Source organism: Corvus kubaryi, unplaced genomic scaffold, assembly GCF_017639235.1.
Source record: "Corvus kubaryi isolate FWS band 111438036 unplaced genomic scaffold, C.kubaryi_AGA036_p1.0 37398, whole genome shotgun sequence".
Classification (NCBI taxonomy): Eukaryota; Metazoa; Chordata; class Aves; order Passeriformes; family Corvidae; genus Corvus; species Corvus kubaryi.
The window spans coordinates 27,543,944-27,570,610 of NW_024581137.1; the positions used below are offsets into that span (position 1 = coordinate 27,543,944).

At 40.4% G+C, this 26,667-nt stretch overlaps 2 protein-coding genes and 1 long non-coding RNA gene across 4 annotated transcripts in view; 1 reads left to right on the plus strand and 2 right to left on the minus strand.

The window, feature by feature from the left end:
* Nucleotides 1-862: 862 nt before the first annotated feature.
* On the minus strand, nt 863-7,025 carry LOC121671399. The gene is made up of 3 exons (XR_006018506.1): nt 6,937-7,025; nt 3,647-3,756; nt 863-2,992 (listed from the first exon to the last, which is right to left on the minus strand). It is a non-coding gene; the product is annotated as an uncharacterized LOC121671399 (long non-coding RNA).
* Nucleotides 2,922-14,542, plus strand: CDCA7L (cell division cycle associated 7 like). Of its 2 annotated transcripts, XM_042043000.1 has the most exons (9): nt 2,922-3,003; nt 6,184-6,315; nt 6,753-7,109; nt 8,791-8,865; nt 9,752-9,934; nt 11,342-11,473; nt 12,277-12,426; nt 13,084-13,220; nt 13,586-14,542. In XM_042043000.1, the coding sequence occupies exons 3-9, from the start codon at nt 6,753-6,755 to the stop codon at nt 13,614-13,616; spliced, it is 1,065 nt and encodes a 354-aa protein (XP_041898934.1). In that variant the 5' UTR covers nt 2,922-3,003; nt 6,184-6,315; the 3' UTR covers nt 13,617-14,542. The 2 variants fall into 2 exon arrangements, with proteins under 2 accessions (XP_041898934.1, XP_041898933.1); XM_042042999.1 differs by lacking the exon at nt 2,922-3,003 and having other exon boundaries at nt 6,257-6,343; nt 11,339-11,473.
* Nucleotides 12,264-26,667, minus strand: part of DNAH11 (dynein axonemal heavy chain 11) — a 101,683-nt gene continuing 87,279 nt past the window's right edge. Inside the window, 7 exon segments of the mRNA XM_042044477.1 lie at nt 12,264-12,445; nt 16,753-16,880; nt 17,802-17,914; nt 18,705-18,820; nt 21,171-21,408; nt 22,959-23,133; nt 25,022-25,145. Coding sequence (XP_041900411.1) covers nt 23,073-23,133; nt 25,022-25,145 — 185 coding nt within the window. The 3' untranslated portion in view covers nt 12,264-12,445; nt 16,753-16,880; nt 17,802-17,914; ... (1 more) ...; nt 21,171-21,408; nt 22,959-23,072.

Consider the following 26,667-nt stretch of genomic DNA (forward strand, 5'->3'; position numbering starts at 1 on the left):
TAAATGAGTTCAATAGACATAAGATTTCTTACCAGAAATAAGACTTACTTTTTCAGCAGCTGTGAATTATTTTCAGTTTTTACTAGACTTCTGGTATTTAGCCTTTTTAACAGGTATTTTTAAAAGACAGTGTTTCTCACATCTGCAGCATTTCAGCTGCAGAATATGTTGAAATATCTTCCCTGAGCAAGGTTGGAATGTTCATCACATCTCTGCCTTTGTGACTTTTTTAGGGGTTTAGAGGCAAAAAGATCCTCTCCTGGAGTGCCTGTCTCTTACAGGTATTTTGAGTAGATTAACATTTTGACATTTCTGTTTAGACAAATATTTTTTTTTTCTTGGTGTATATTAATTTGTTGACAAGAGTTGAAATCCTAGGCTCTGATGCTGATTGTAGATCAGTTTCACAATGTATTTTAATTGAAAGATGAAGATGGAAATGTCTGTGGCTTCCAGGACTACACAGTAAATGACAGTGAATGAACCCATCATGACAGAGATGCTTGCTGCAAGCTTGCCTTTGATGTCAGTGGACATCTTCTGGAAATAAACTTGGCTTACGATTTCAGGTGTAGAAATACAGGATTTCAGATGTAGAAATAGTCTTGTTAAGGAAGATTCCTCATGAGATTTCCCTTTCTAAACTTCTGGAGTATGTCCACCTTGTGTGTGTCAGGTGTTGTCTGTTATTAATGTAAGCCCTTCTGGTAAAATGGGGACTCATCAGTGACCAAATTGAGATTCTTTGTAGTCAGGCTATGGGGAGCAAGTCACAAACTAAAAATCCTTGAAGCTCTGCAATAAGTTACGTAAATCAGTACCAGTACCTTAGAAGTTGAGAATGCAAAAAAATAAAGTTTTCTACTGGGAAAGAATTTTTTTGTTACTGTTCATAATCAGTAATTACAGCCCCTCAATGACTCCTCTGGTGCAGATGCAGAAACAATAGATGAAGAAGAAGAAATCAGGCATACAATAATCACAGCAGTGGCTAACAGCTGTACATTAGCACAAGAACTAATGCAGTGGCTCCTGGAAGCAATTTATTCATAGCAGTGATGCCCTCAGCTCCTTGTATGTTTTTCCATTAAAATGCATAATGCTTCATTTTTAACACTGTTCTGTTCTGAGTGAATTCTGTCACAGCAACGGAAGTGGATTCTGGATGTTCACTGTAGGAGGTAGGGGTGAGGGAATATCCAAAGGGGTTTGGATGTGGACAGCGTGGCTTTAGCAGCCATGCATTGGGTCATGCCATTATAGACCTGAGAAGGGTCAGTTTTTCAGAGATGAATTCTACTCTTGCTCGAGCAACAGTAAGTTGGTTTTGTATCAGCCTACATCAGTTTTATAAAAGCAGAACAAAAATAAAATTAGGCTCATGTTCACCCTTTACTGTAGCTTATTTCAGAGAGTGATGCTTCAGTGGAGGTACTGCTTGCTCTTTTAATGGAAGTCGAACTTTTTCAGCAACATTACTTTTGGAGAATGAGCCTCCTTTGGGTCATTTCCCTTGGCACAATTAAACTTAAAAAAATGAAAAAAGTCATTATATGGGCCATGTGTGAGCAACCTTGGTTTTCTGTGACAGTGGAAAACAGCAGTCTGCTCTTGGTTCTGAACTTCATCTCTGAGGTGTACTGTTGAATATTCAGGGCTGGATAACAGCACTTTCAGATGAGGAGTTGGTCTCTGACCAGGCAGTCATTGATCTCATGTTCCTGAGAGTTAATGAGAGGAGTGGGAAGTCTCTGTGTGGCTTTAGCAGACAGCAGAGGCTTGTTTCAAGTTAGAGTGGTGTGTATGAGATGTATATGTGGTCCAGGGGATGTGAGAGATGAATATCCAGATGGTGGTGAGGAATGCAGACGCTTTTCTCCCTGAGCATTTGTGTGACTAGCAGAATGGTTTTGCAGGTGATACTGGGATGTGTAAGAATGTGTTCTGAAGCCTGGCAAAATGCCTACTTCCTTGGTTTTTACGGCTTGATCTGTTCATCCATACATATACCAGATCCTAAAGCAGCCCATGTGGGAACTGTCTGAAGGCTTCCTTACTATCCTGGTACCTGCAGAGGCTTATCTGAAGTATTTGGTGTGAAGTATATGGCCCAGTGGAATGTTTGGATGTGTGTTAAGAGTCTCCTAGGCTGGGACTGAATTTCTTGAACTCTGAAGCTGTGACCTTGGTCACCTTGGGAAGGCTGCTGCCAGCCCTTGGCTGTGCTTCCTCCTCTCCTGGTAGGCCACATCAAAGGCTTCTAGCAAAAGGGAAGTGTTCTTGGTTAACACATTTTCACTTTCTTACCAAGTGTCACAGGAGAAGGTCTGTGACAGTACTGGTCAAGGAGAATGAGTTGCATTGGTTTTATTTTTGGAGTTAGCTAAGTGTCTGCTAAAATCCATGAAGGTAGTGTGGGATCTAACAGTAAGGTTTCTTTGTACTTTAGCACTGTGTTGTGTTTGAAGTTGTGTTCCTTAGCTCTGAGCCATCATTGCTGTGCAGGAGGGGTGGTGGGTTTCCCCATGGGTAAAGGTGCCCATAGCTCCTGCTTGCAAGCACGAGGCACACATGTATTTTTATGTCACTGAAGTACTTTCCTTGTGGAGTTGAACACCCTGTGTGTCGCATCCCCTCCCTAATCCCAGATCCCGAGTCTATATTCAGGGATTAAAACAGTCTATACAGAGTTTTCCTGGAGTTTAGCTGAATAAGGTACAATTTACACATAACATATTTTGTGGTACGGATTTGTACTTGCTTAGGAATATAAAAATAAATTGTACTTTTGCCAATTCGAGTTTTCCTGTTAAGTTGGTGTGTGTGACTCATATTTTCTGTCTTGTTTTGAATCAGAAACAGATACCCAAGGATGTGGCCAACATTTTCAATGCCCCCAGTGACACTGAAGATTTTCCAGGGTTCCGAGATGATGCTTCCAAACAGAGCTTCTTGTCAGAGAACCGCTATGCTAGTTTTGATTCCCCGGAGTCTGGAAAAGAGGTAGGAACAGATTGCTGTAGTCCAGTTATGCTCTTGGGATGCAGTTGTACTCTGAGTCTGTGTCAAAACTGTGTGAATTATAACTCGCACCATAACCCACAGTTTGCAGTCCCCATATTAAAAATAAATGTAAACAATCTTGGTATCATTTTTAGGGTTTAATGGTTGCTTTTGAAAACTGCTTCATAATATAAAAAAAAAATGGGTTTCATTGGAAGGTGAGTTTAAGTGAAATAGGTTAGTAGCAAACAGGAAAAGAGAATTACCATTCTGGATACTTAAGACAGTACAAATACATGATATTAGACAGGCATTTCAGAGTATGCAGACTTTAAGGTATCTATTCCAGAAGTTTCTCCATGCTGTCTCTGCACTAAAATCATGTTTTAACAGTGGTGACGCAGAGAAACCATCAGCTCCTGCTGCGATAGTGCGATTTGCTGGTTCTTTGCTCTCTTGATGGTGAAGCACAATGATTTGATATTTTTTCTTCTCTGATTTGGTAGCTGGAGATACCAGCTGAATTAATAAGAAAATAATAGAGCTGGTGTGATGTCTTGGGTGGCAAAAAATTTAGTTTTTACTGTGTTAGAAACTTATAATTACATGCTTGATAGACATGAGCTAATGTGTTATAAGATACCTTCGTCCTTTGTGCTCTTGCAAAGGTCCCTCTGTTTCATTAGTTAGAAAACGGATTTTTTTTTTCTTCTGTTTTCCTAGTCCATCAGGTCAGCACCTGGTTACCAGGTGCTGATGACAAGAAAGATGATTAGTGTTAGCCAAGAGACAGAATAAGGCTTGTACAATTATGTACTGCTTCTGAGCCTTTATAGGCAAGTGACCCCAGGAGAGCACAGAAACCTTTTGGGGGTAGAGCCACAGTCTGTGCTATGGAGAAAGATTGTGTCAAAAATGTAATGAAATGTACTGGATTCTAAATTGGTTTATAATCTTGTTGCTAGACAGCAGTACTGGTAACTTCAGAAAACCAGGAGGTAGCTTGCTCTTGTATTTGTGTCTTTGTGGGGAGAATCACAAGGGTCAGTGGGGAGAGGTGGTGGTGGAGGGGAAGCCTTGTGTGGGAGCTTCTGCCTGCTTGGGGATTGCAGACACCTGACTGTACTTTTCTCTCCCTTGATTTCCCAACTTGTGAAATAGAGTTTATGATAATGATCTCTTCTGCAAAGCATTTTAAAATCCTCTGATTAAAAATGCTGTGGAAGAGCTAGGTACTGTTGGTTTAACATGCATTGCTGAGAATCCCAGTGAGACTTGTTCCAGATTTACAGCTGCCACTGCAACCTTCCTTACCATTCCTGTGTTTCCCTTGGGATGAGTATTATTTTAAATCTCAATTGGTATTGAATTTAATTCCCTTAGCACTAAATGGTACAATAAAAATACCCTGAGTTCTATCCAACTGCAGCATAATCTGCAGTCCTTGCACACCAGGGCCCTGCATCAGGATGACCATCATCTGGCATTCATGATGCCAAACACCACTATTGCTGCAAAAACCCATTGGTCCTTGTTGTGCAGGAAACGAAAAGGTTTTGGTGTGAATGGCAAAATGATGGGAAGATCAGAAAAATTCAGCAGTTCTTGAGAAAGGAGGCAAGGTAGCTGCCCTGCTGGGGTGGCAAATGGGCTGTTGGTGCATCAGGTATTCCCTTGGATGCTGAGGTGCAAATGAGTTAACAGGTAGTGACCTCTGTGTGCCTGCTTTTCCTCAGGGCTTTCTGCAGTCCTGCTCCCATAACTTCTGTGCTTCTGCCAAGTTCCCACAATTTCTCCAATAGGTATCCCTGATGTGTGTTTTACCTGGTGTCGATTGTTCTTCGTAGATGAACAGCATAGCTCTGGGTGTGTTATTTTTAGTTACTTTAGCTAGCAAATAGCATAGTTCCCCCCTCAACCTTAATTGTGGAATTTCATGAAAACACAGAATACATAAAAACTTCAGTTTGCTCCAAGAAGTGCAATTTAACTTTAAAGTAACTTCCCTATTGTGTTTGTTCCTTTCTCAAGCAGCTGCACTGCAGCTATCAACAAAAGAATAAAGTAATTTTCCTCAGAGAAAACTCATTACAATTACCCATAATAATTTGTAGATATTTAAGTGTAAAGAAACAGCATATGCGGTGGCTCCCCCCTCCCATTCCCCTCTAAGTTTTTCCACTCATCTATTGTATCTTTTTTTCACCAGATATTATCTTAAAATAAAGAAGTGTGTAATTAAAGTCATGGAAGGGAAGGAATTGAAAGGAAGAATAAAGATATTTTGCAAATGCGTTGTATTAAAGGTCATTTTTGTTTCTTGTGTGGGAGGAAGAAATAACAGAGGAAAGTTGGGGAAACAAACTTACATGTTGCTGACTTTGAAGCAGCAGGTGTGATGTGAGCATGGGTTATATTCCTACCAGGAGCAGTCTTTCAAGAGATTAACAGGAGCAAGTTCACTAGATGGTTTTCTACTAGTTCTTATTGGAAGTATGGAAATATATTTCTATTTGGTAAAAGCCTTGTGTTTAATTGGGATGTAATGTACATATCAAGAAGAGTGTTTTAATGACATCTTTTTACCTCCTGGTCTATAGGCTGAAATTGAGGAGAACACATGTGAATGATAAACTGCACCAAAAAAGCAGAGAGTTGAGAAGTTGAAAGGTGGAGGGATGTTACTTAGGCTAGTCAAAGCTCTGTGGATTTGTGTTGATATTGGTCAGTTCAGTGATGGTGTAACAGCATGAGGAGCAGACCCCATCTCTCATTTGTATTTTCTTCTGTTCAAGGCCTGGTTTTTTACATCCAGAAGAAAATATATAAAACAACATGTAATTTACATGCAAGAAAACTGATAGTTTATTTTTATTGGGTAGTAATGAAGAAGGGGAGGAAGATGTGAAGAAGAAAGTTTACCCCACAACAAGTAGCTCAGTTAAAGCCCTGTCCTCAAAATGAAGAAAAAGAGTCTTGCTAAGTTAAAATAACTCAGTGTTGAAACTCTGAATGTTGTCTTCTTGTTGTTTGTTTCTTTTGACAGGCTTTGCCTGCAAAATGCTTTCACAGTATGCTAGCTGGTTGGCACTGTCTTGACCCTCAAAACCTGTTTATTGTGGCTGTGTGAATACTGTTTATCTGACTGTCTCTCACAGCTATGGAGTGGTATTTTTGCAGGGGCTCCGGTTTCAGTCCAGATACCTCACTGAAGAGCTGCGGAGGATTTTCACTGAGGACACCGACTCTGAAACGGAAGTGTTTGAGGGCTTTGCTTCAAACGAGGTGCATGTGAACAAGAAAGAAGTTCTGGTAAAGGCAGTCACACCTACATGTGAATGTATATGTTGATTTCTTTTTTTTCTGTCTCTTCTGTGTAAACCTCATGTTCTAGTAGGAGTCTTTCTGATACACTGTGATGTTCTTTCTTCATGCTGAATTAAAGCATGTTGTCTTAAAAGAGAAAAAATGCTTTATTTAATATAGCATCACATATTAGAAATGCTTCCACTGCTTGTAGATTGTACTGGGCAAGATTGTTCCTCTGGAGACAGCCATGTCTCTATCTTAGGCAATACTAGTATGTAGATGTTTTCTTGATCTCTGCACAGGCAGAAGTTGCAATTAAATTTGTTAATTTAGGTGAATGTATGATGGGTGGAAAGACTGCTGTCTAGAACTAGTGATTTAAAAATGACCTCCCTTGTGTCAGAGCCAATAATGTAACACGGGATTTTTCCTGCCTCTAGATGGTGGAGTCAGACTTGAGTGATGAAGAACGCGATAATTTATTGGGTAATGAGAAGGAAGAGGAGGAAGAAGAGAAGAAGTTTTCCCCCAAGAGAAGAAGCTTTGGCCTTCGTGTTGCTTTACAGTTTCCCACCAGAAAGTCATCTGAGAAAAAAGTGCCTGAACAGGCTTTGTCTGACTTACCTCTAAAGGACAGTGAATCTCTCACACCTCTTTCAAAAGAAATAAGCCTCAAGCGGTCAGACAAAGTAGAGGGCTCTGCTTCAGAGTCTGAAGAAGACATTAAGGAAACACAGGAGGAAAGTTCCAGTGCACTGCTTAAGAGAGCCATAAATATAAAAGAAAATAAAGCCATGGTAAGACTTAAGAGCAGTGTTTTGTTCTCTGACATTTACATACAAGTACTTACCTTTAGCATACTTACCTTTAGCTTGTGCTGGAACTTTGGGAAAATCTTATGGTGAATTTTTCTGCCTGGGAAAACCCTAGAGGACCCTCAGAACTCAGACATTTACCCCTAAAATAACCTCAAGTCAAATTTAAAACCAGAATAGAACTAAGCATTTTTAATGTGGATGTGAATGAAGTTACAAATGACCAAGTTTTGCAGCCTTATATTCAGAACATGTCAGAAAACCCGCTGGTCCTTTCAGGTGGTTTATATGGTGTCATTTGAACAATAGTGTTTCTACTTTTTGTTTGTGTATGACAAATCTGCTGCAGTTACTGATTGGAAAGCCAGCTAAAAACTGCTGAGGATGATAAATATGATTTTTCAGTTGTGTGGGATGTGATTTTTACAGTAATGTTTTACTATATAACTGCTGAACCTGTGTGTAGGTGCGGAAAAGAGCAACTGATATTTCCTAATGTTTTTTCCTCTATTATCCAACATGCCATCAGCTCTCTTTAATTATCATGCTGCTATATAATCCGAACTGATGTTCAGTCTTTAGTAGCTCCTTCAGTTTTACTGTGTTTCAGGAAGAGTTGCAGCTGCCAAGCACTCCTGGGGCTCAAACAATACCTCTTGGTGTGGGCCTACAGCTCGCTCCTGTGTAAAAACTTGCTTCAGTGTTGTACCTGCGTTTCTAATCTGTCATGTGTCCCCACTGCTGTTGTGTTGGTCTTGCTGCTCCTTGGTCCTTCTTACCTTCCACTCTTCCTTGCAGTTCAACCACTGTGAAATTCACTGGCATCCTAGGAGCAGTACTGTAATGGCATTAAATAGCACTTAATAAATGCTACACTGAAGTATTTACTGAGAAATACTGTATTCAGCTTTTAATCTCTTGATGGCTGTGGCAATCTCAGAGCTAGCAGCTTGGCTCATCCCCACTTCCACTGGCTTTTCAGAAGTTAGTCTCATTCTGGAATTCCAGAACAGGTCAGTGTTTTTTTTTGTACCTATCAGCCACTGCTTCTGTGGAAATGTTCCTCCAAGACAACTCATACACAGTGCAAGAAATGATCATCCTGCTGAAGTGCTTCTGATGCTGTACATGCATCAGAACATGCATGGGGGGAACTGCCAGTGGGGCTTAGTTGCTCTGTGACTTTGTAATGAGCATGTACCCAGTGTCTACCCTGCTTAAGGGGACACTGAGGTCTCTGGCAAAGAGCACAGATGTATCTACTGTCAATAAAAGCTCACTGAGAACACCTTACTGTCTTCTGGCACCCTGTCTTTCTTTTCTCCCTCCTATCATATGAACTGAATTTCTCGTTATCAACCATTACTGTGTTGTAATGCACTCCTTTGGTCCTGTTTTGACAAGATACTATGTAAATGTGGCTAGTTCTAATTCCCAGTAAAAATTAGTGGGAGCTGTGAAGTTAGTATTGTTGGCAGAATTCTTGCTCATTCAGGAGTAAATGAACCCCTTTTATGAACCCCACTTTATTTAGGTGCTTCCAGAAAGGTTTAATGTACATGCTTAGCTATAATTTGAAGTGCATGTGGAGAGTGGATAGTAGGTGGTGTGGCTTTTTTTGCAAGTTGCAGTGAGTTTTCAATGTGACATCACTTGATTCCAGCTTGCCCAGCTGCTGGCAGAACTGAATTCCATACCGGACCTGTTCCCAGTGAAAACACCTGCCTCGACTCCTTCAGTAAGTTCCCGGTACTGGTTGGTGGTGGCAGTAATTTTTGTTAGACTTAGGGTTAATGGGTTTCATCAGAAACTTTCAGCAGTTTGTTCTGGTTTTCTTTGGGTTTGGTCACTTCATTTTTATAGATTTGCTATTGGTTGGGAAGTACCATGAAGTTGAACCATTTAACACAAACTGGAATGATACAGTAGTTATTTCAACTGACTTTTCTCAGCTTTAAGCAGAGGAGTGTCAACCCTTCTTTCTCTGTAGAGTAGCATTTTCCCATGTATCTTATAAACTGAAAAGATTTGAGGAAACATTGAAGGGCCGTGTCTTTGGTAGATGTCCATGCAGGACTTCCGTTGCATGAATTCAATCACACAGTAACTGGCAGGTGTGAGAGTAGGAAGAGGGTATCTTGCACCTCCCAAGAATCTCCAAATTAGGAATCTCGAACTAAATGAAGCAGCTTCTTAATGCCCTTTCAGTTTAAAAAGTTTGAAAGAAAATTAACTAGAATTCAGATTGATCCTCAAGTTGCATATTCCTCAATGTTCCTCAATTGTGTAGTCAGATTGTGGGAAAATCTGAATATTTAGCTACCAAAGAACAGTGAGAACTAGCTTCCACCTTAAGGTGGCAGCCTGTTAAATTTTGGTGTAGTTCTGTGATGTTGATTGGAATGGAATTTGGCGTGATGGTGTGGTGTTTTAAAAGTAGCAAAAAGGTATAGTTTGTAGGGAGTGTAATTGGTGGGGTTTGGCTTAACAAATAACGAGTGGGAGAATGGCAGATCAATTCATGATAGTACAAGTGTGGTACAGAGATTTTCAGATTGTTCCTAGTGTTTGACACTACAGGCATAACTGAAAAGACAGACACTGTAATTTCCTTCTTTTTCTAGAAACAGAAGAAAACCCCAAGGAGGACTTTTTCTGAAGGCCAGATAACACGTCGAATGAACCCAACCAGAAATGCTCGTCCACCAGAAAAATTTGCCTTGGAAAAATTCACTGTGTCGGCTGTCAAATTTGCAGAACACATCCGTAGCTATAGGCAACAAAACCTCTTGAAGAGACTCAGTGTGGTATTTGCCAGATTTTGATATCCCTAGTAGTCAGGAACTAGGAAACATTTAAATTGTTGGCCAGCACTTAGACCAGATGTCACATCCTACACAAAGTTATTGAAAATCTTTGGTTGGGATTAGCTTCAGAGAAGTTATCTCCAGGCCTTTCTGTCTCATCTTTCACCTGTTAAGTGGGTTTTTTTTGTGACCAGTGTTATTCAAGCATATAAAGGCATTTTACTTGTGGTCCGTTATTTATTCTTCATCTGGAAATTATTAGAGCCTGTAATGTAGAAGGCCTTGGAGTGGCAAGGCAGTAGGGTGATGGAGGTGGCAAAGCAGATCTTCTCTGTTACCAGACTCAGAAAAAAAGGCAGAAATCCTCTGGAAGTAACAGAGGGAAGATGTGAGTTACATGGCTGAACTGAGTATGAATTAAAGGAATCTGCACCAGCGAACTGTTAATGTACAGGCTAGCCATTGAAAAGTTGCAGGTTTTACTCTTCCTATTTTTAAAAATCTGTTTTTTCCCTCCTCTAGCTTATGGTGGTAATTTGTCTTGCTTATATTTTCTGTATAGCCCTTATGAGGAAAACTCTTTTAAGTTTGAATTCTTACAGGCTGGATCCCAGTACTGCTTGTAGGAACAAGTGCTGGGCACAGTTGAAACATTATAGAGGGAACTTGGCTATTAGAAGAGGAGTAGCACTAAATGAGAACTTAGGCTGGTAAATTACTGTGTTGGATGGAACAGAACTGATCTAGAGTGAAGGACAAATGAGGTCTTCAGAGACAGGTATGGGGAAGGCTAAGAATCAGATGAGATTTATTCATGAATAGGAGTCAAAGAGAATGGTATTTAGAAGGAAAAAAGATCACTTAATCGTGAGTGGAGTACTCTCTTCCAAATAACAGGATAATAAGAAAGGGCTGAGTATGGCAGGACTAACCTAAAACTTCAGTAGAGGATTTTTTTGCAGCACATTAGAGATTGTTATTGGAGAAAGAAACTAGAGAACATACAAGGAGATTGAAGGAGGAAAGCATGGCAAGGCAGATGATCACAGTTCCTTATTTTGAGAGGGAAGAAATGGAGTATTAAGAGTTACAGTGGAGGAGTGCAGGGAATGCAAAGAACAGTTAGCAGTAAAACATGTCAGGGATTTGTGCAAATAGAAGTAGTAATGATGGAAAGGAATTAAATAAAATGAATAAAAAGTGTAGTAGAGAAAAGATTATGGAGGAGAGGGAGAGAAACAGGCAGTGATTTGGAAACCCTGTTCTTCCAGTGGTTGCCTGAGCCTGTAGTCTGCCAGCTCTGGACTGCATACACATTGTAAATGAAGGAATTTGTCACCAGGTGTGGTGACAGAGACTTCATGACATCAGACAAACAATACATACTGAGATGAGTTTGTTTAGCAGGGGGATTGTGGAGTACGCAAAAGACGGAGATCATCAAAGTATTCATCTGATCGTCCAGTAGAAGATATAACTGAGGAGGACTTGGACAACATTGCAATCGCTGTTAGAGACAAAATCTATGATAAAGTTCTAGTAAGTGGTTGCCATATTCTTCAGTGTGTCTGTGTGCTTGAAATGAAAAGTCTCTCACTGTTTCACTGGTGTTTGCTAAAAGGTGTCCTTTCCTGAGGCTCTGGGGAGTATAGCTCATCGTTATTATGGCACACAGTACAGCTTTGAAAGCTTTGCCAGACTTCTGTGGGCTTGGCTGTGGTGGTTCATATTCCCCACTGGCTTTTTGCCTCTGAGAAGAAGTGGTTTTGTGCCACAGAGCTATTAAGTTAAGCTTGCTATAGCTATTACTTGCCCCTGGTAAGAGTTGGCATCCTTTTTATCTCTTTCACTAATAAAAATGTTGTGTTGTACCATTAAATAATAGTGATCCCTGCTGTTCTTTGTACCCCCAGAAATGACATTTTTATACATGTTGTGCAGTTTCCAGAGTTCTTAATGGAACTCCTTCCTTGCTTTCACTGGATATGGCTATTACTGATTATCATAAAGATCAGCTTACCATGTATTTCATGCTTCATGGTATTGGCAAAGATGAGTTACAAGATCATTTTCTCAATAGTTTAAGGTTTTTCCTAGAGAGAAGAAAGGACCAGAGCTGTGACATGAGGCTAATGTAATTTGAGACTTCCAATGCAACTGAAACTGGGCACTGTCTGTAAAACTCCTAGCGTTGCTATATGATTTATCATAATGACAGAACTTGCTGTTCACTGTTTAATTTGACTTTGGTTTGAAGTTTGTGCTTATTATTAGGGAAGTTCATCAATGAGCATTTAAGGTGTCCTTCATACATATGTTTTTCTCTTCCTTTCCACCTTTAGGGTAGTACTTGCCACCAGTGTCGACAAAAGACAACTGACACAAAGACAATTTGTCGCAACCAGGGCTGTGGAGGAGTAAGGGGGCAGTTCTGTGGACCATGTCTTCGAAATCGATATGGTGAAGATGTGAAGTCTGCTCTGCTTGATCCAGTAAGTATCATTCTTGAGCCTGGAATGAAAGTGTAATGAATACAGTTTTGTTAGTGATCTGTGATGATAAGAATATGCTCATGGTAAAATGGTGTTCAAACTTTTTTGCCAAGAACAGATGTGTAGTACTAACTAATGACTCTGATGTGGTGGCCCAGTGTGGCAGTGGCTGCTCTGTTAGCACCTGTGCTTTTATGTGCAGTTGCTGAGCAGCTTGGAGATGCCTGACTTCATGTACCAGCTGGTTAATTCAGTCCCAGGAATTGTGCCGTACCAGCAGGCAGGTAGAGCCAAAGGAACTTGTTGCAGTGGGTATCCCTCTCTTTCTAGGGAGTTGACTACAGTCAGCCTGGCATAGAGTGAATTATCCTTAGGCATTATAGAAGACCTCAGTCTATTTGAAAATCAGTACTGAGCACATCAGAGAACCTGAGGCTTCAAGAGTAAGAAGTATTCAAGCACTTAATAATTCCTCTAATCCTGCAGAATTTGGGAAGTGTTAATAAGGTTGGCTGGCTGGCTGACAGAGGCTTTTAAAACCTCTGAACAATCGCATGGTAGGGAAGCTGTACTCATATTTTTCGGAGCAACAGGAAGGCAAATATAGCATTTTTCATAACTTGCTTTTACCCCCCTCCCACACTCACGCCCCTGCAGGCCTGGATCTGTCCTCCTTGTCGCGGGGTGTGCAACTGCAGCTATTGCCGCCGGCGGGATGGGCGCTGTGCCACCGGCATGCTCATCCACCTGGCCAAGTTCTACGGCTACAACAATGTCAAGGAGTACCTGGAAAGGTGAGAGTTCTGCCCTGTGCTGATTCCTTTTTAAACTGTTACAACCCTTTAAATAACATTTGACTTCTTGTGCCCTGGGACAAATCCTGCATCTATACAAAAGAAGTTTCTTGGATTTCAGATTTTCTCCTAGGCTGAAATCAGCTTCTTTAAAGTGAGGTATATGTAAAGTGAGGTGTATTGTACACAGACAACAGTTGTTTACACTTCAAAAATGGAAAGACTTTTGCCTATTTTGAAATCCCTCTTGGTTGGTTGAAGTGTATAGAAGTGCTGTTTTGGAAGTTATCATCTTCAGCAGTGGAAATTTATGGGGGAGCTGAGTTTCCTAAAAAGCACTAACACTGTTTTCTCGCATCTTCTAGTTTACAAAAACAACTGGCGGAGGACAATTGACAACACTGAACTCAAGCTGTGCCTGCAACTGGTTAATATGTTAACAATTTTGACTTCAAAAGTTTATTACTATGTTTTATATAAAATAGAATTGTAGTGTATAGCATATTAATTTCTGTATTGGGAACTTTTTGATTGATATGGTCTTATGCAAAGGATCTCTCAGGAAAATGTTTTGGTAGAGAAATCTACGTGCACAGACCTATATGTTAAATGAAACGGCACTCTTGAACCTTGAGTGGTTAATTTTTAACAGAGCTACACAACCACATGATGGAGAGCTTGGTCAATTTGAGCAATATTTTTATTTATATAATTGTGCAAGTTTGCAGAACGGGTGTTTAACAACTGCCTTCAAGGCATCCCCGTCTTCAAAGAAACAAAACACCTTTGTCTACCAACTCGACCATAAAGATCCATTTTTCCAGCTTTGCTTTCTGGACCTGTTCAACCACCTGTAGTTTATAGAACTTGTTCTTGCAAGGAAGGAAAGGGTACTTTCATCGAATGCCATTGTATTCCAGCCAAAGCTGATGCAATCAATCAGTGGGAGAATGATTTTTAAAAATTTTATTCCAAAGTGCAATTATTCACTGAAACATGAAAGTAGAAGAGTGTTAAAAAAAAAAATTAAAAAATCATCCCAGTAAAAAAAGCCAACAAAACCTCTCACCAGCAGTTTTTGTGTAGTGCACCTGCTGCCTGAAGCATCTACCCAGCAGTTGTAACTGGTCTAAATCAGAGTTCAGGATTACTTTTTTTTAGTTACAGTTCATACTTAGATATTTTTTCATTTGTACAACCAGACGTTCAAACAACTTTGTTTAAATGCAACATATTTGTATTGCATGTTAAAGTATGTTAAAATTCTTGTAAGATAAACATTTCATTTTATGTAGAGAGAATAAAGACTGATCTAAAGAGGAGTATTTTGTGATTCAAACTACACCTCGATGCTGATGTTTCCCTGTAGGGTATGCCCAGCCACTGCCCTGGAGGGACGTCTGCTGAGACCATTTACTTTCCCATATCAGGTATAGTGGTGCTTGGAGGATCAATAATCATTATGTGGAGAAACACATGAACACAACATTGACAGATGAGGAAATAACAACATAGAGCACACAAGTGTTACATTAAGGATTGTGTTTTTGTGAGGCAAATCTCCTGCTCCAGCTGACTGTGAAAAACATTTATCTCCTTTTGCTTTTACTGTGAGGCAGATTGAGAAAGCAGCACGTTTTATTGAAAGCTTAGTACGAAACTGCCAGGAGTAAAGCTATTCCTGCCAGAGCCCATTTACTTGACTTCTTGATTTTCAGAAAGTCCAAACATAAGTTTTTGTCATCCTGCTTTTGCTTTTCTAAGCTGGACATTCATAATAATTTTTAGTTTCCCTTTGATCCAGTGGAATAGCCTTTAAAAAAATGTCTGGCATTGCTGAAGTCAATTCCTGAACTGTGCTTCTGCTATGGGCCCCACTGGGTCTCCCATGTGGTTCCCGCAGTAATTGTAGCACATGCTTTACATGGTGTTCTGTAGAGCAAGACCAGAATCATTTGGGTTTAAACAGTTGCTAAATAGTTAAGGCTACATTTGAACATACAGATGTAGTGTAGATTTTAGATTTGGTTGATTTAGATTTAGTTGGACTGCTGTGCATCATCTCTTTGTATGAATGCAGAGATGAGTACGTAGCAGCTGCCCAGACTGTACCTGTGGTTTCATCAACAGGCCCTTTTACTAAAAGCAGAGACTGCAGTGACAGGAAATTTTATATATGCAAACACCAACACCAGCCTAAACTGCACTCACAAGGTTCCTTGATACTTTCCTCATCTCCAGATGATGAGTGAACCGTATTACCCTTGGACTGACAGATGTCTGAAAAAAAACCTCTGAAAAGTTGATGCTCACATTTCAAAAAGCACCATTCAGATGACATCCTTGCCATTGCTCCACTCCCGCACCCTAACTTTCCCCTTGGGGGTTTACCTGTTGTAGTAGCAACTCCTGTCCAAAAGAGTGGCTTTCTTTTTGTTCGGGTCTGGTGAAGAGGATGAGTAAGGACAGTGATTCTCTAATTGCCTTTGGGAGTCACTCACCTTTCTCTAATGAGCTGTAACTTTGTTGACAGCTTTTCTAAGTTAAAACTAAAATCTCATGTTGACAGCAGGCTAGAATTGTTCCTGAACTAGATGCTTCAGTCTCAGGAAGATGCAGAATCAGAAGAACAATGTTTATCATGTGAAAGTTGTTACAAGAGGGGTTGCAGCACAAAAAGATGAGCATGGTTTCCATTCAGGGACAGCCTACAATCATATTACAACTATGGCAATAACAGACTGCTTGAAAATCCAGATAAAAGAATCTCTTTTAATTCTTATACCTTGCCTACCAAATTGTGTCATTATACCTCATGCTAATCACAGAATCACAGAGTATTCTGAGTTGGAAGGGACCCACAATACAGGTGTTCTCAAGTACTTCCTTTATTCGTGGTATGTCTCCCCAAAAGCTTTGTGTAAGTATTATGACCCAGCAAATAAAACATTCAGAATTCTTTATATCTGTTTATTTAGAATTGGCAACTTTCGGTCAAGGTGGAAGAAAAAAACAGGATAGATGATTTTTGTGGTGTTGTTTGTGGCTTTGGGGGTTTGGCTAGTTGGTTGGTGTTTTTTGGGGGGTTAGGTTGTGGGGTTTTTTTTTTTAATTGCAATAGTGTAGATTACTTGATCCAGGTTGCCAACATGTGGTAACTACTAACCCTATTCTGCATCTCTAAGAGCTGCAAAAAATATCGAGAAGTTCATTATTGTGAAATTTATAGTTTCTGGAATAGTCCTTAAGCTTCTGAACCTCAGTTATTTTAGAGCTGCTGCTTTACTACAATGCAGCCCTTGTTCAGACACACTTAACGTTACTTAAATGCAGGAAGTATATTTAATGATTAGGACACCAAGCTGGTATGAAATGTAAAGTCACAGTGACAAATGCCAACAATCCACCACCATTCCTAAGCTTCTTGGTGCTGTTCATTGGGTCACAATGCTTTAGTGCAACTCTTGATGCAACTTAACTACTAATAGAGTTCCTGAACTGGGATATCAAGCAATTTAAGTTTATTTCTTACCTTCCATGGAAAGCACACAGATACAGGCTCTTTCCCTTGCTGGGTGGTCATACTCTTTGGTCTTTTTGGTAAGATCTGCAGTCAAGCACACCTTATCCAAAGGCCAGCTGTTCTGCTCTGCATTGCAGCTTTAAAAAACAGAAGAGTGCTTTCAATAATTCAATATCCAGACAGCAATTTTAATGTCAGAACTGTCAGCCTACCCCTCTTGGGCCGTCATGCTCAAGCCTGAGACTGTGTGGGGTCTGCCCTTCTCTAGAGAACGATGGCAGCCCAGCTAGTGTCCTGTGAGGAGCTCCTGGCCACCTTTCTGCTAGGCAAGTGAAGGATTTATCTCCGTCCCCGTGGTGACCATGCAGAATTTGAGCTACACTGTTACCAAGCACTCCTGTGGCTTCACTGTGGTGTTCAGAATTAATACAAGCTTACATTCAGAGCTGCACAGAATATTCTGAGTGGGAAGGGACCAACAAGGATCATCAAGTCCAAGTCCTAAATGAATGATCCATATGGGGATTGACCCACAAACCTTGGTGCTATTAGCACCATACTCTAACCAACTCAGCTAATATGCTGTGATTGTGACAAGAAATGAGATATACTGCTTATTCATTACACTGCTAAACGTTTTCCGTCCCTACTGTGGCAATGACTACACAAAGAGGATTGGGAGACTGATTTAGTTTTCTTCGTAGCCTCATAACTGTTATGGAAGAAAACAGAATGGTACCATAACATATGCACTGAATTGGTTAAATAATAAAGGTAGAAAAACTTGCACTCTTAAACCTTTTTTAAACTATGAAATTCGAGCTTTTATTTCCTTAGCTGCTTTGTCTTCACACTGCTGAGTAGCCTGAGGACAAGTTTGGGTTGTTCTCCCTGCTTTCAGGAGATGATTATTCTGATATTAAGGTGATTTTTATCTTTTTATTTAAACTGTGGTTAACTCCAAACAGCATCACAAACATAGCTAACACCAATGGTTAAAGAAAAATGTCTGGCATTGAAAACCATATGCTTGGTGCTCTACAACCGTTGTTGCTGACCTGTCAGAAAGGACTGAGGATGGAACAAGCCAGCGAGCCCCACCACTGCTGGCAGCACAAGGTTCTGTGTCCAGATGTTGAGTTCTCGGCACCACATGAGAAAATCAGTAACCCTAAAAGAGAAGCATCAATAGCCCCTGCCTTAACTTTAGACAAACTACAGATTTCACGTGTAAAGAGTACTTCTGTCTACAGAGAAAGTACATTGCTGAAGACACCAGAAAGTATAAGATTATATAAGTGTAAGGTAATTGTTTCAGTGGAATTTGTTGTTTCCCTGATGCAAGTATATGTCTGAAACCAGTTGTAGAAGGTCATCAGCATGGGATGGGTTGCTGGCAGCAGGGAATTGTGAGTATGCTCAATCCTGTAAAATGCTGTCTTGGGGAGAAACCTGAACATCACCGTGAGCCATGTTAACAGACCTTCAGAAACTGCCAGAATTTGCTAACAGCTGATGGCTTCTTAAATGCAAGTTGTCTGATGGCATCTTCATTCGTGCATTTACCAATAAGCCAGAGCAAAGTCCAAATCCGGAGCATAAGGAAGTCTGACAGAGGCTCTGAATAATGGCATAATGGAGCATACATTGCCATGAGGTATCAGAAGAATTTCCCAAAACAATGCTTATTTCATCCATGTCTAACCACTGGTGGTGGCAGGCTAAGGGAAAAGGAATTCCACAAGATGCTGAACACGCCTAGTACTTGGGACAAAGGGAGGTGACGGAGCCTTCGCTTTAGCAAAGTGCTTGGCATTTCTACAAAACCCACTTCAAAGGAAAACTGACTTTTCATTAGGACAAAATTTGGAAGAAAAATGAATGGAACAGAGCTGCTGGGCTTGAGTCACTGGAATAGCTCTGTGCATAGTAGCTAAACCCTGTCACTGTGGGGTACTTACCAGTGGACAAAGCTGTGTGTGAATGGATGTGCTGGTTTAGTCCATGTGTCTGGCATAACATCACAGAAGAGTGTGTATTGCAGCTCTTCCCTGTGAGCAGAAAACATCAGCTCCCCCTTTGGAGAAAAATAAAAAGCATACATAAAGAATAACTGTTCTTTCATTTCCAAAAAAGCCACAAAACCCCCTGAAATAAGTAATTTGCCTTCAGACCAAGGTCCAGCTGTTTAAAAGACCTATGGATCTCTGAAAAGTTCATCATCTTACAGTCTTCGACGCAAACAAGAGCATGGGGTCTCCAGGCAGTAGTCATCCTGCATGATTTCTGCTACGTTAAGCTTCTCAGGAAGCATCTCAAGAATATCATCCAGAACATTCTTGATCTGTCCAGGACAATACAACAGAGCCAATAGAAATCCCAGCAATCAACTCTTTATGACTCTTCTACTTTCAAGTCTGATTTCTACAGAAGAGTACAAACATCTCATTTTCTTAGATAAAAACCAGAGATGCTCCCTCCCTCACCTTTGCTGTCTTTTTGGCAATGGTATTGAGAGGAATTGTTGCAAACCAATTAACACTTAGCAGCTTCTATTTAGCTTTAGATTTTCAGGTAGCATTGACCCCTGAAGCTTACTAACACATTGGGGTGGACTTGGGATGACTGCTGTTACTAGGATACACCCTGGAATTGTCTTGATTTTCAGTCAAGTGTGATCAGTAGTTTGTGTTTCTCTAGTACCTAATAGCTTCCATGACCCCCTCCACCACCCACAGTCCTTGCTGTCTCAGGCATTAGGCAAAACACAGCAGAGGCACAGGCGCACACAAATCACCCCCAAGAAGAGCCTTTCTCCCTGCAGGCCTGCTCTGGAACTGAGGCAGAACATAACTGAAGAACAATTCATAACAGTACTAATGAGCAGGAATTGAAATCACAGCATTCATTAATGCAGCTCAGCCTCTGTTTCATCCCTAGCTTTGGCAGACTTAATGATGAATGCCATATATTATAGTCCAGACTCCCTAAAGTGGATGGGAACTGAGTATGAAAAGCACAAGTTTCCCCCAGGAGATGAAGCAATGTTTGGCTACTTGCATGCAGAGCTGTCACATTTCCTCCTGCAAAACCTCCATGATCTGATAGTGATAAGAGGAAAAAAAAGAGCGCTCAGAGGAAAAGGAGAGAGTAAAGAAAGGAATGGAGAAAGGCAGAACCAGAGTGGCAGTCACAGGGGACTTTAATTAACTCTGGTAAGGATAAGGAGCTGAAGGCTCAGTCTCATCATATGCCAGGCTTTGGGGCATCTGGACATAGTTTCTCAGATCTACACTCAGAGAGGAAGATGCAGAAGATGGCAAGATCAGAAAACAGAATTAGCTGAGATTTGTGATTACATTTTCCTTCCCTGCTCTTTTATTCATTTAATCTCTTAAGCACAGCACCAGTGATGTTCTGTGCTTAAAACCCATTCTTTTACATTTTTCTGGAATGAGTTTGGCTAAACTAATGTATCTGTGTGTCTGACATATCTTGACTATGAACAGAACTACAATGTCCCAGTTAACTCCTTATTAAGTGACAAAGCTTATCCTTGTACTAGGGTTGGTCCATTTAACCCAGAACCTGATAGTTTATCAGGTTGTTATTATAAAACAATAACAGTGTTATTGTTCTGCTAAACTCCAGGTTCTGTGGTGAGGTGCTGAGGCTAAGAGGTGATGAGACAGCCTCCTTGGCCAGGTTTTACCTATTCAGACTGCCAGAAAACTAAAACTCCCTGAAAACCTTCTCTTCTGCTACTCCTTGCAGGGGAAGTCCCTTGGAACAGCCACGGGCTCCTGTTTAGATCAAGTGCCCAAGAAGGGAAGCAGTGGGTGAGCCTCTGCTTGGGCTCTTTCCTGGCATGGAAAGCCTGCACACCACTTCTAGGCTGTGCTGTGAGTGCAGCAGAAAAAGGAGTGCAGTCTAGGAGGGACTTCCTATGCTTGGCACAAATGGGAAGGCATAGGAAAGCTACCCTAAGAGGTTTTATCATGCAGGAGATGAGGACAAAGGACAGAGGTCAAGACCAGACCCACCAATTCAACCAACCACGCCTTTTTGTTAGTAAGTTTTTGTTGCTGTACTTACTTATAAAAGCATACAAAAAAAAGGAGATAGGTCCATACCTTGTTTCCCACCCCACGTTAAATTCAACATGAAAAAGAAATTATCTGCATAACAGAGGTTAGGTGTTCCTCTGGTCCAAATCCCTTTGGTCCAAATGTGTTCCTAGTGCAGTACACCTTAGCCAGGCTGGTGCATTATCACAGCCATTAACACTCATCTGATCTTTTCTAATTTGATGCCTTCCCCCCCCTCCCCACCCCCAGAAATTATGTCTGTTGCTGAAGTAACGCAGTAAGATGTGTATTCCACCTGTCATTAACAGCACTGACAATACACTGGATGAAGAACTTCACCTCTTTCTCTGCAGACTGGCCTGATCCCTCTCCCATGTATATATGGGTTGCATTTCCAAAGGAGTTTTGAAGAGATTATCTGATACTGTTGTCAAGAATCCCGTCTCAGCATTGGGGTGCAGTCCATATAGTACAGTGCTTTCAGGTGGAAGCATTTCATCTGTTCCATCTATTTATGGTATCCATCATAATCCAGATTTTCTGGGGCCAAGAAACATGGTGCCAGTTCCCCTTCAAACTGTGGTAAAAGAATCAGTAATGTTACTGATAATGCTGACACCAGTATTTGAAACATTCTTGTGTATCTATGAAGTTTCAGAACTTTGTTTCAAGGCTGTGGACACAACACCTGCATGTTCAGATACAATGGAACAAGGTTACCAAAGTATACCCAGCATAGTTACTATTTGCATAATTTCTTGACAGTTCAATTTTCTGGAAGTGGGGTCACTTTGCGTTTATTTTAAGGACTGTCACTATTGAGGCAAGTTCATTTTAAGTACTGAAAGTCTGCATCCCCTCAGCAGCCAAGCAAGGATTCTTATGCCATTTTGCAGATGACTCTGAGACAGGAGAGAGTCATACCTGTGGGAGAGGAAGGACTGGACCCTCAACTCACCTCAACCCTGTCATGTATTAACACGAACCATAGCATTAGTTCTATTCAGTGTGTCATTAATTAGGGGCTTTGCACAAACACACTGCATTCAAAATAACCTTAAAGAGGTCACAGCGAGAGACAGGTACAAGGGACAGGTAAATGGAGTGTGAAACTGTGATATCACACGTCCGAATATGAGCAACTTGTCAGAAACAGTGATCCCCTTTCACTTCCCACAGGAATGGTTGCAAGTCAGGACATTTCTTTATGTGTTGATGTCCCTTCCATTCTCTTCTGCCTGGGTATTGGCAGCTAGGAGCTGGAACAAGAAAAGAAAATCAAGCTACTCCACTGCATCTCTCCAAGTGTAGGAGTCTTGCATGGGGTTTTGTGCTTTGGGTTCAGTGAGATAGACAGTGGTGATAATTTTAACAGGAGAAAAAATTAAGGTCTCAGCCCGCTCAATATTGAGCCAATATTGAGTACTATTAACTGCACTGTTCCTATAGAGCAGGAAGACCCTAACTCTGTCAGGATATTTAAGATAAGTCTTGGGACTTTGGAGCAGATCAAGATTTATGTAGGTAGACAGGATTTTAGTGAGATGTACTCTCAGTGGGCTGACCTCCTAAATAAAATAAAAAGTAATAAATAAAATAAGAATAAAAATCACATTTTAAAAATAAAAATCACTGTAAATCACAATAAAAATCACTGTAGCAATCACATTTATTTTACAGACTTCTCCATCTCCTGTGCTGTAAGAACTTCACTGGATTCAAAGAATTTCTCTGAACTTAATGTCATAGAGCTGTCTGCAATTTAAACAAGGCTTGAAGTTGTTTTTGCTGAAAAATATTTCGAGCTGTAAGTGGTACTTTTCACAAAAGCTATTTCTTCCTAATGCAGGGTCCACTCCACAAAATCACAATAACATTTAACAGCTTTTGGCATTTAGAACAGTCTACAACAAGCTACTGCTCAAAATAACACCAGTAAGCACTTATTTCTGAAGTCATTTTAGTTCTGCAACCAGCCATTTACCTGTGCCTGAACTTGCACCACTAACCTTACCCACAATAAGCTATATCTTAAGACGCCACTTTGAAGTAGTGCTGAGGTTTTGAAAAAAGCCCTGCTATTTACCTCGAGTGGAAGATCAATTCTGTCAGACAATCTGTACTTACCAGTCTCTCTGCTGGCACTTAAATCAGGCTTTACTGCATCCGTGGGAGTTGTGTGCACAGAGGGAGGCTGTGGGTTACTGGGGTGTGTAGCAGGAACTTGCTGCCCTTCTGTCTTTACGACTGTTCCCGGGCGAGGTCTATCAAAGCTGGCACACAGTGGGTCATTCTCACGGACCTTGTGGGATGAATTTATAGCTAAAAGAACTCATCATAAGGCAAGACGTTAAAAAGAGAAGGTAATCTCCCCAGTGAACACAAAGCCCCACTGCTGAAGAAGGGCCATCCTGTTTACATTCATTTGGCTGCCAGACACTGAATGATTTTCTGGTTTTGCTAGTAATTCTGGGCTTTAACTTTTTCCAGTTACAGCAAGAAGCTCAGAAAGATACCTCACTGTTTAAAATACCAGTGGATCCACACTCAGGGTTGGGTCCCTAAACTTTCCAAAGGCCATACAAATAGCAGTGATTCTGTTCAGGTTTCACCATCTATACTTATTTTGCAATTATTTGAATGAAAGTTCAGGCTTGTGAAGGTTAATGGACTACCTAAAGTAGTAAAGCAGTAATTCTTTACTTATCCATAGGCTAGAGGCAGAACTGGAGCCGGCAGGATGAGCTTCCCACCATGCCCCCACGACCTCAGCTGTCATGTGGAGAAATCAGCCTCTTTCGGGGTCAGGAGTACAGTGGTGTTTAGCCTTTCCATCTCCATGGCAACTTACTCTTGGGCATCTTCTTCTGAGCAGTTACTTCCAATTGCCTTCATCTGAGTGTGGCTCTTTGACATATGAAAACCCGCTTGTTCTGGACCAAGGAGACACCAGCCTGCTCCTCTCTCTCACAGCCAAAAGGCAGGCTGCAGCCCACTGCCAGGGGTGAAAGGGGCACTTTTCCCAGCTTAGCCTGGCTCCACAAATGGCCTGCTCACACATAACATGATAATTTTTCTTTTTTTTTTCTCATAAATGAGCTTTTTACCTTTGGATAATGAAAAATAACAATTCTGGAAAGGGCACTTGAAAAATTTCTTGGCAGTTTTTAGCAAATTTTATACAATCAGTTCTCTAAAGTGACTTCCTCAGCAGCTATGGAGAAGAAAACAGGGTTTTAAAATATTTTTTAATATATATATAAAAATACATATATACAATACATATATTATATATGTATATTATATATATGGGTGCACATATATACACACACCCCGATATAAATATCCACATTTGATAAAACTGTGTGTATATGAAAAGAGATTAAAGTAGTTTCTGTGCAAAACTTCTTAAAACTAAAGTTATAGTAACAGTTTCTTTTTGTAGCCTCAAAACTTCTAGCATTTGCTGCTGATTAGAAGCAGCTTTGGCAATCTGGCACTTTGGAGCCATGGATGCTCCACATACACTTCTTTCCAGACAAAAACTTAATAGTGAAATTTGAATAATTCAGTAATATCAGCTGGTGATAACCTGACAAAGCTACAGAAACAGGTGTGTGAGAGAATAGTGGAAAATTAAAAACAGTCTTACAAGCTATTTTCCCTATTTTAGAAAGAGGGAGATGCAAGGAAATGTATAACATTTCCATTCTATTATTTTTTTGAGGAAGAAAATGTGCAAAGAGTAAGTGTAAGTTCTGAGGACAGTGCCATTCTGGTGAGGCTATCAGTCACATTGGCTAAAGCGCAGTTCTGTAGGAGATACTTTCCCATGCCAACCCAAACATTTCTAAATGGAAGCACCTTTAAATAGTTTTCCTAGGAAAATGGAAACCTAAGTGTATCCAATGTCATTGAGCTCACTATACAAGTAGTGTTATGAAGTACTGAATTCAAGTTACCAATTAATGGGACTTGCAAAAGTAAACGAGCGGTACACCAACTCACAAACCCTTTCAGCCAAAGTCTGCTCACGATAAATCATTGCCAAATTTATTCCCTCACAGCCGGACAAGACCTTGCTACAGGTGGGGCCGCCTGAATGAGAAAGCATGTGGTCTTCTCTTTCCCTTAGGCTGAACACACTATGTACATGTTCAAGAGCTTTAGGCATGTATGAAAGTTCTCACCAGGAGTGGGCTGAGGAATTCTTGCAGACAGACCCAGCAGAGCCTGCGGTGCCAGGCACCTGTGATGTGGCCACCTTACATGATCTCACCGAGGAGGTAATGCAAATCTGCCCATGGAACCCACCTGGGGAATAGAATGCATCGCTGAATAAAACAAGTCAGCTGCTTAAAGGACAAACCAAACTTGTTCAGTTAAATGCTGCTAAGAGACACAAAAGAAATCCTACTACTTCCTTTCAGAAAGCTGCATGGTCTTACATTTGCATTGCTGGGTTTGTTTTGTTCAGCAAATAACATTAAAACTGGATTTCTTTTATTTCAATCCAGTGAGAGGTATATGAGCAAAAATAGCGAATTTGTGATTAAAATTCAGTAATGGTGTAAAATCTATTATCTGAGCTTTATATTTTCTACCTTAGCCCTTATAAAAAAAAAAACTTTAGAGAAAACCACATTTTCAGAACACCACATTATATGACAGAACATAACTTCATGAACAAGTGCGTGTATTTTTCCATACAGATCTTTAAAAACATAATTCTCATGAGTGACAGGAAGATAACCTACTGTGCCTTTCTTGGAGGAGAAGTAAAAAACTTGTATCTGATTGCAGTATTTTATATCTCCTCACTAGGGAACATTTAGTTACTGAAATTCTACATTTTTGGAATTTGGGAAGTATTCAAGAACCTCAATAAAAATTGAATTAATATTAATCCCATTACTGCCACGTCATATAAGCATTAAGTTTATTGTAGAATTCTAGTCATAATGCCAGTGATAAAGCATGTGGTTAAGGGTGGTAAAACACTTTATTAAAGGAACCACTGTCTTTCTCTTTTATTTGGCTTCAGAGCATTGAAACTTCTTTTTGCTCCCCTTCGGTTTGCAAAATATGCCAGTTTGTGATGAAACCTTTGCAGACAGGAACCTTTACGCCCTTGGGAGCAGTATTTGCCTCCCAATAGTTCAAGTAAAAACTTAATTATAGGCTTTAAATGTTGCATGATGTGACTGAACAGAACAAGTAAAATAGCTGAAGCTATTCCAGCCTGCTTGCTACATAAACTTGTATGCAGCAATTTGATTATGTGAAATGCTAATCCATCTTTATTTCAGACTGGTTCAAAGAAAATGAAAAAAAAAATTTAAAAAGCCACTGGAATATAATATGCCATGCTGCATGCCTGTGATGAGAAGGCTGAACAGAGAATCCCTGTGAAAAATGCCAACAACTTGGATTTAGAACGAAACGTTCTCGCAGTGAGAATAAACCTGCTTTTCTCTTTGCCGGCAGCAAAACCTCATTTAATGTTTTTCTAATTTCATATATATTTATCTCAAGAAATTGCTTTGTCTTTTGTGTTTTGGATGAGTATATCAATATTCTAATGCAGTACAAGCTCATTCAGCTGCACACTTCTGGGACATTGATTATACTGGAATAATCAAAGCTGGTGATATAAAAGGGACATTTTTGTGAGTGTGAGAAAACTGTGGAGTTTGCATTAGAAATATTTTGGGCTGTCAGGTTCACATAATTGCCATTGTACTCTATAGAAAACTGGTCTGTTGTACCCAAAAAACCCACAGAGCCATTGCCGGGTGGGTGGATAATGGAGAGGACAGAATCTACATCCCCCCTT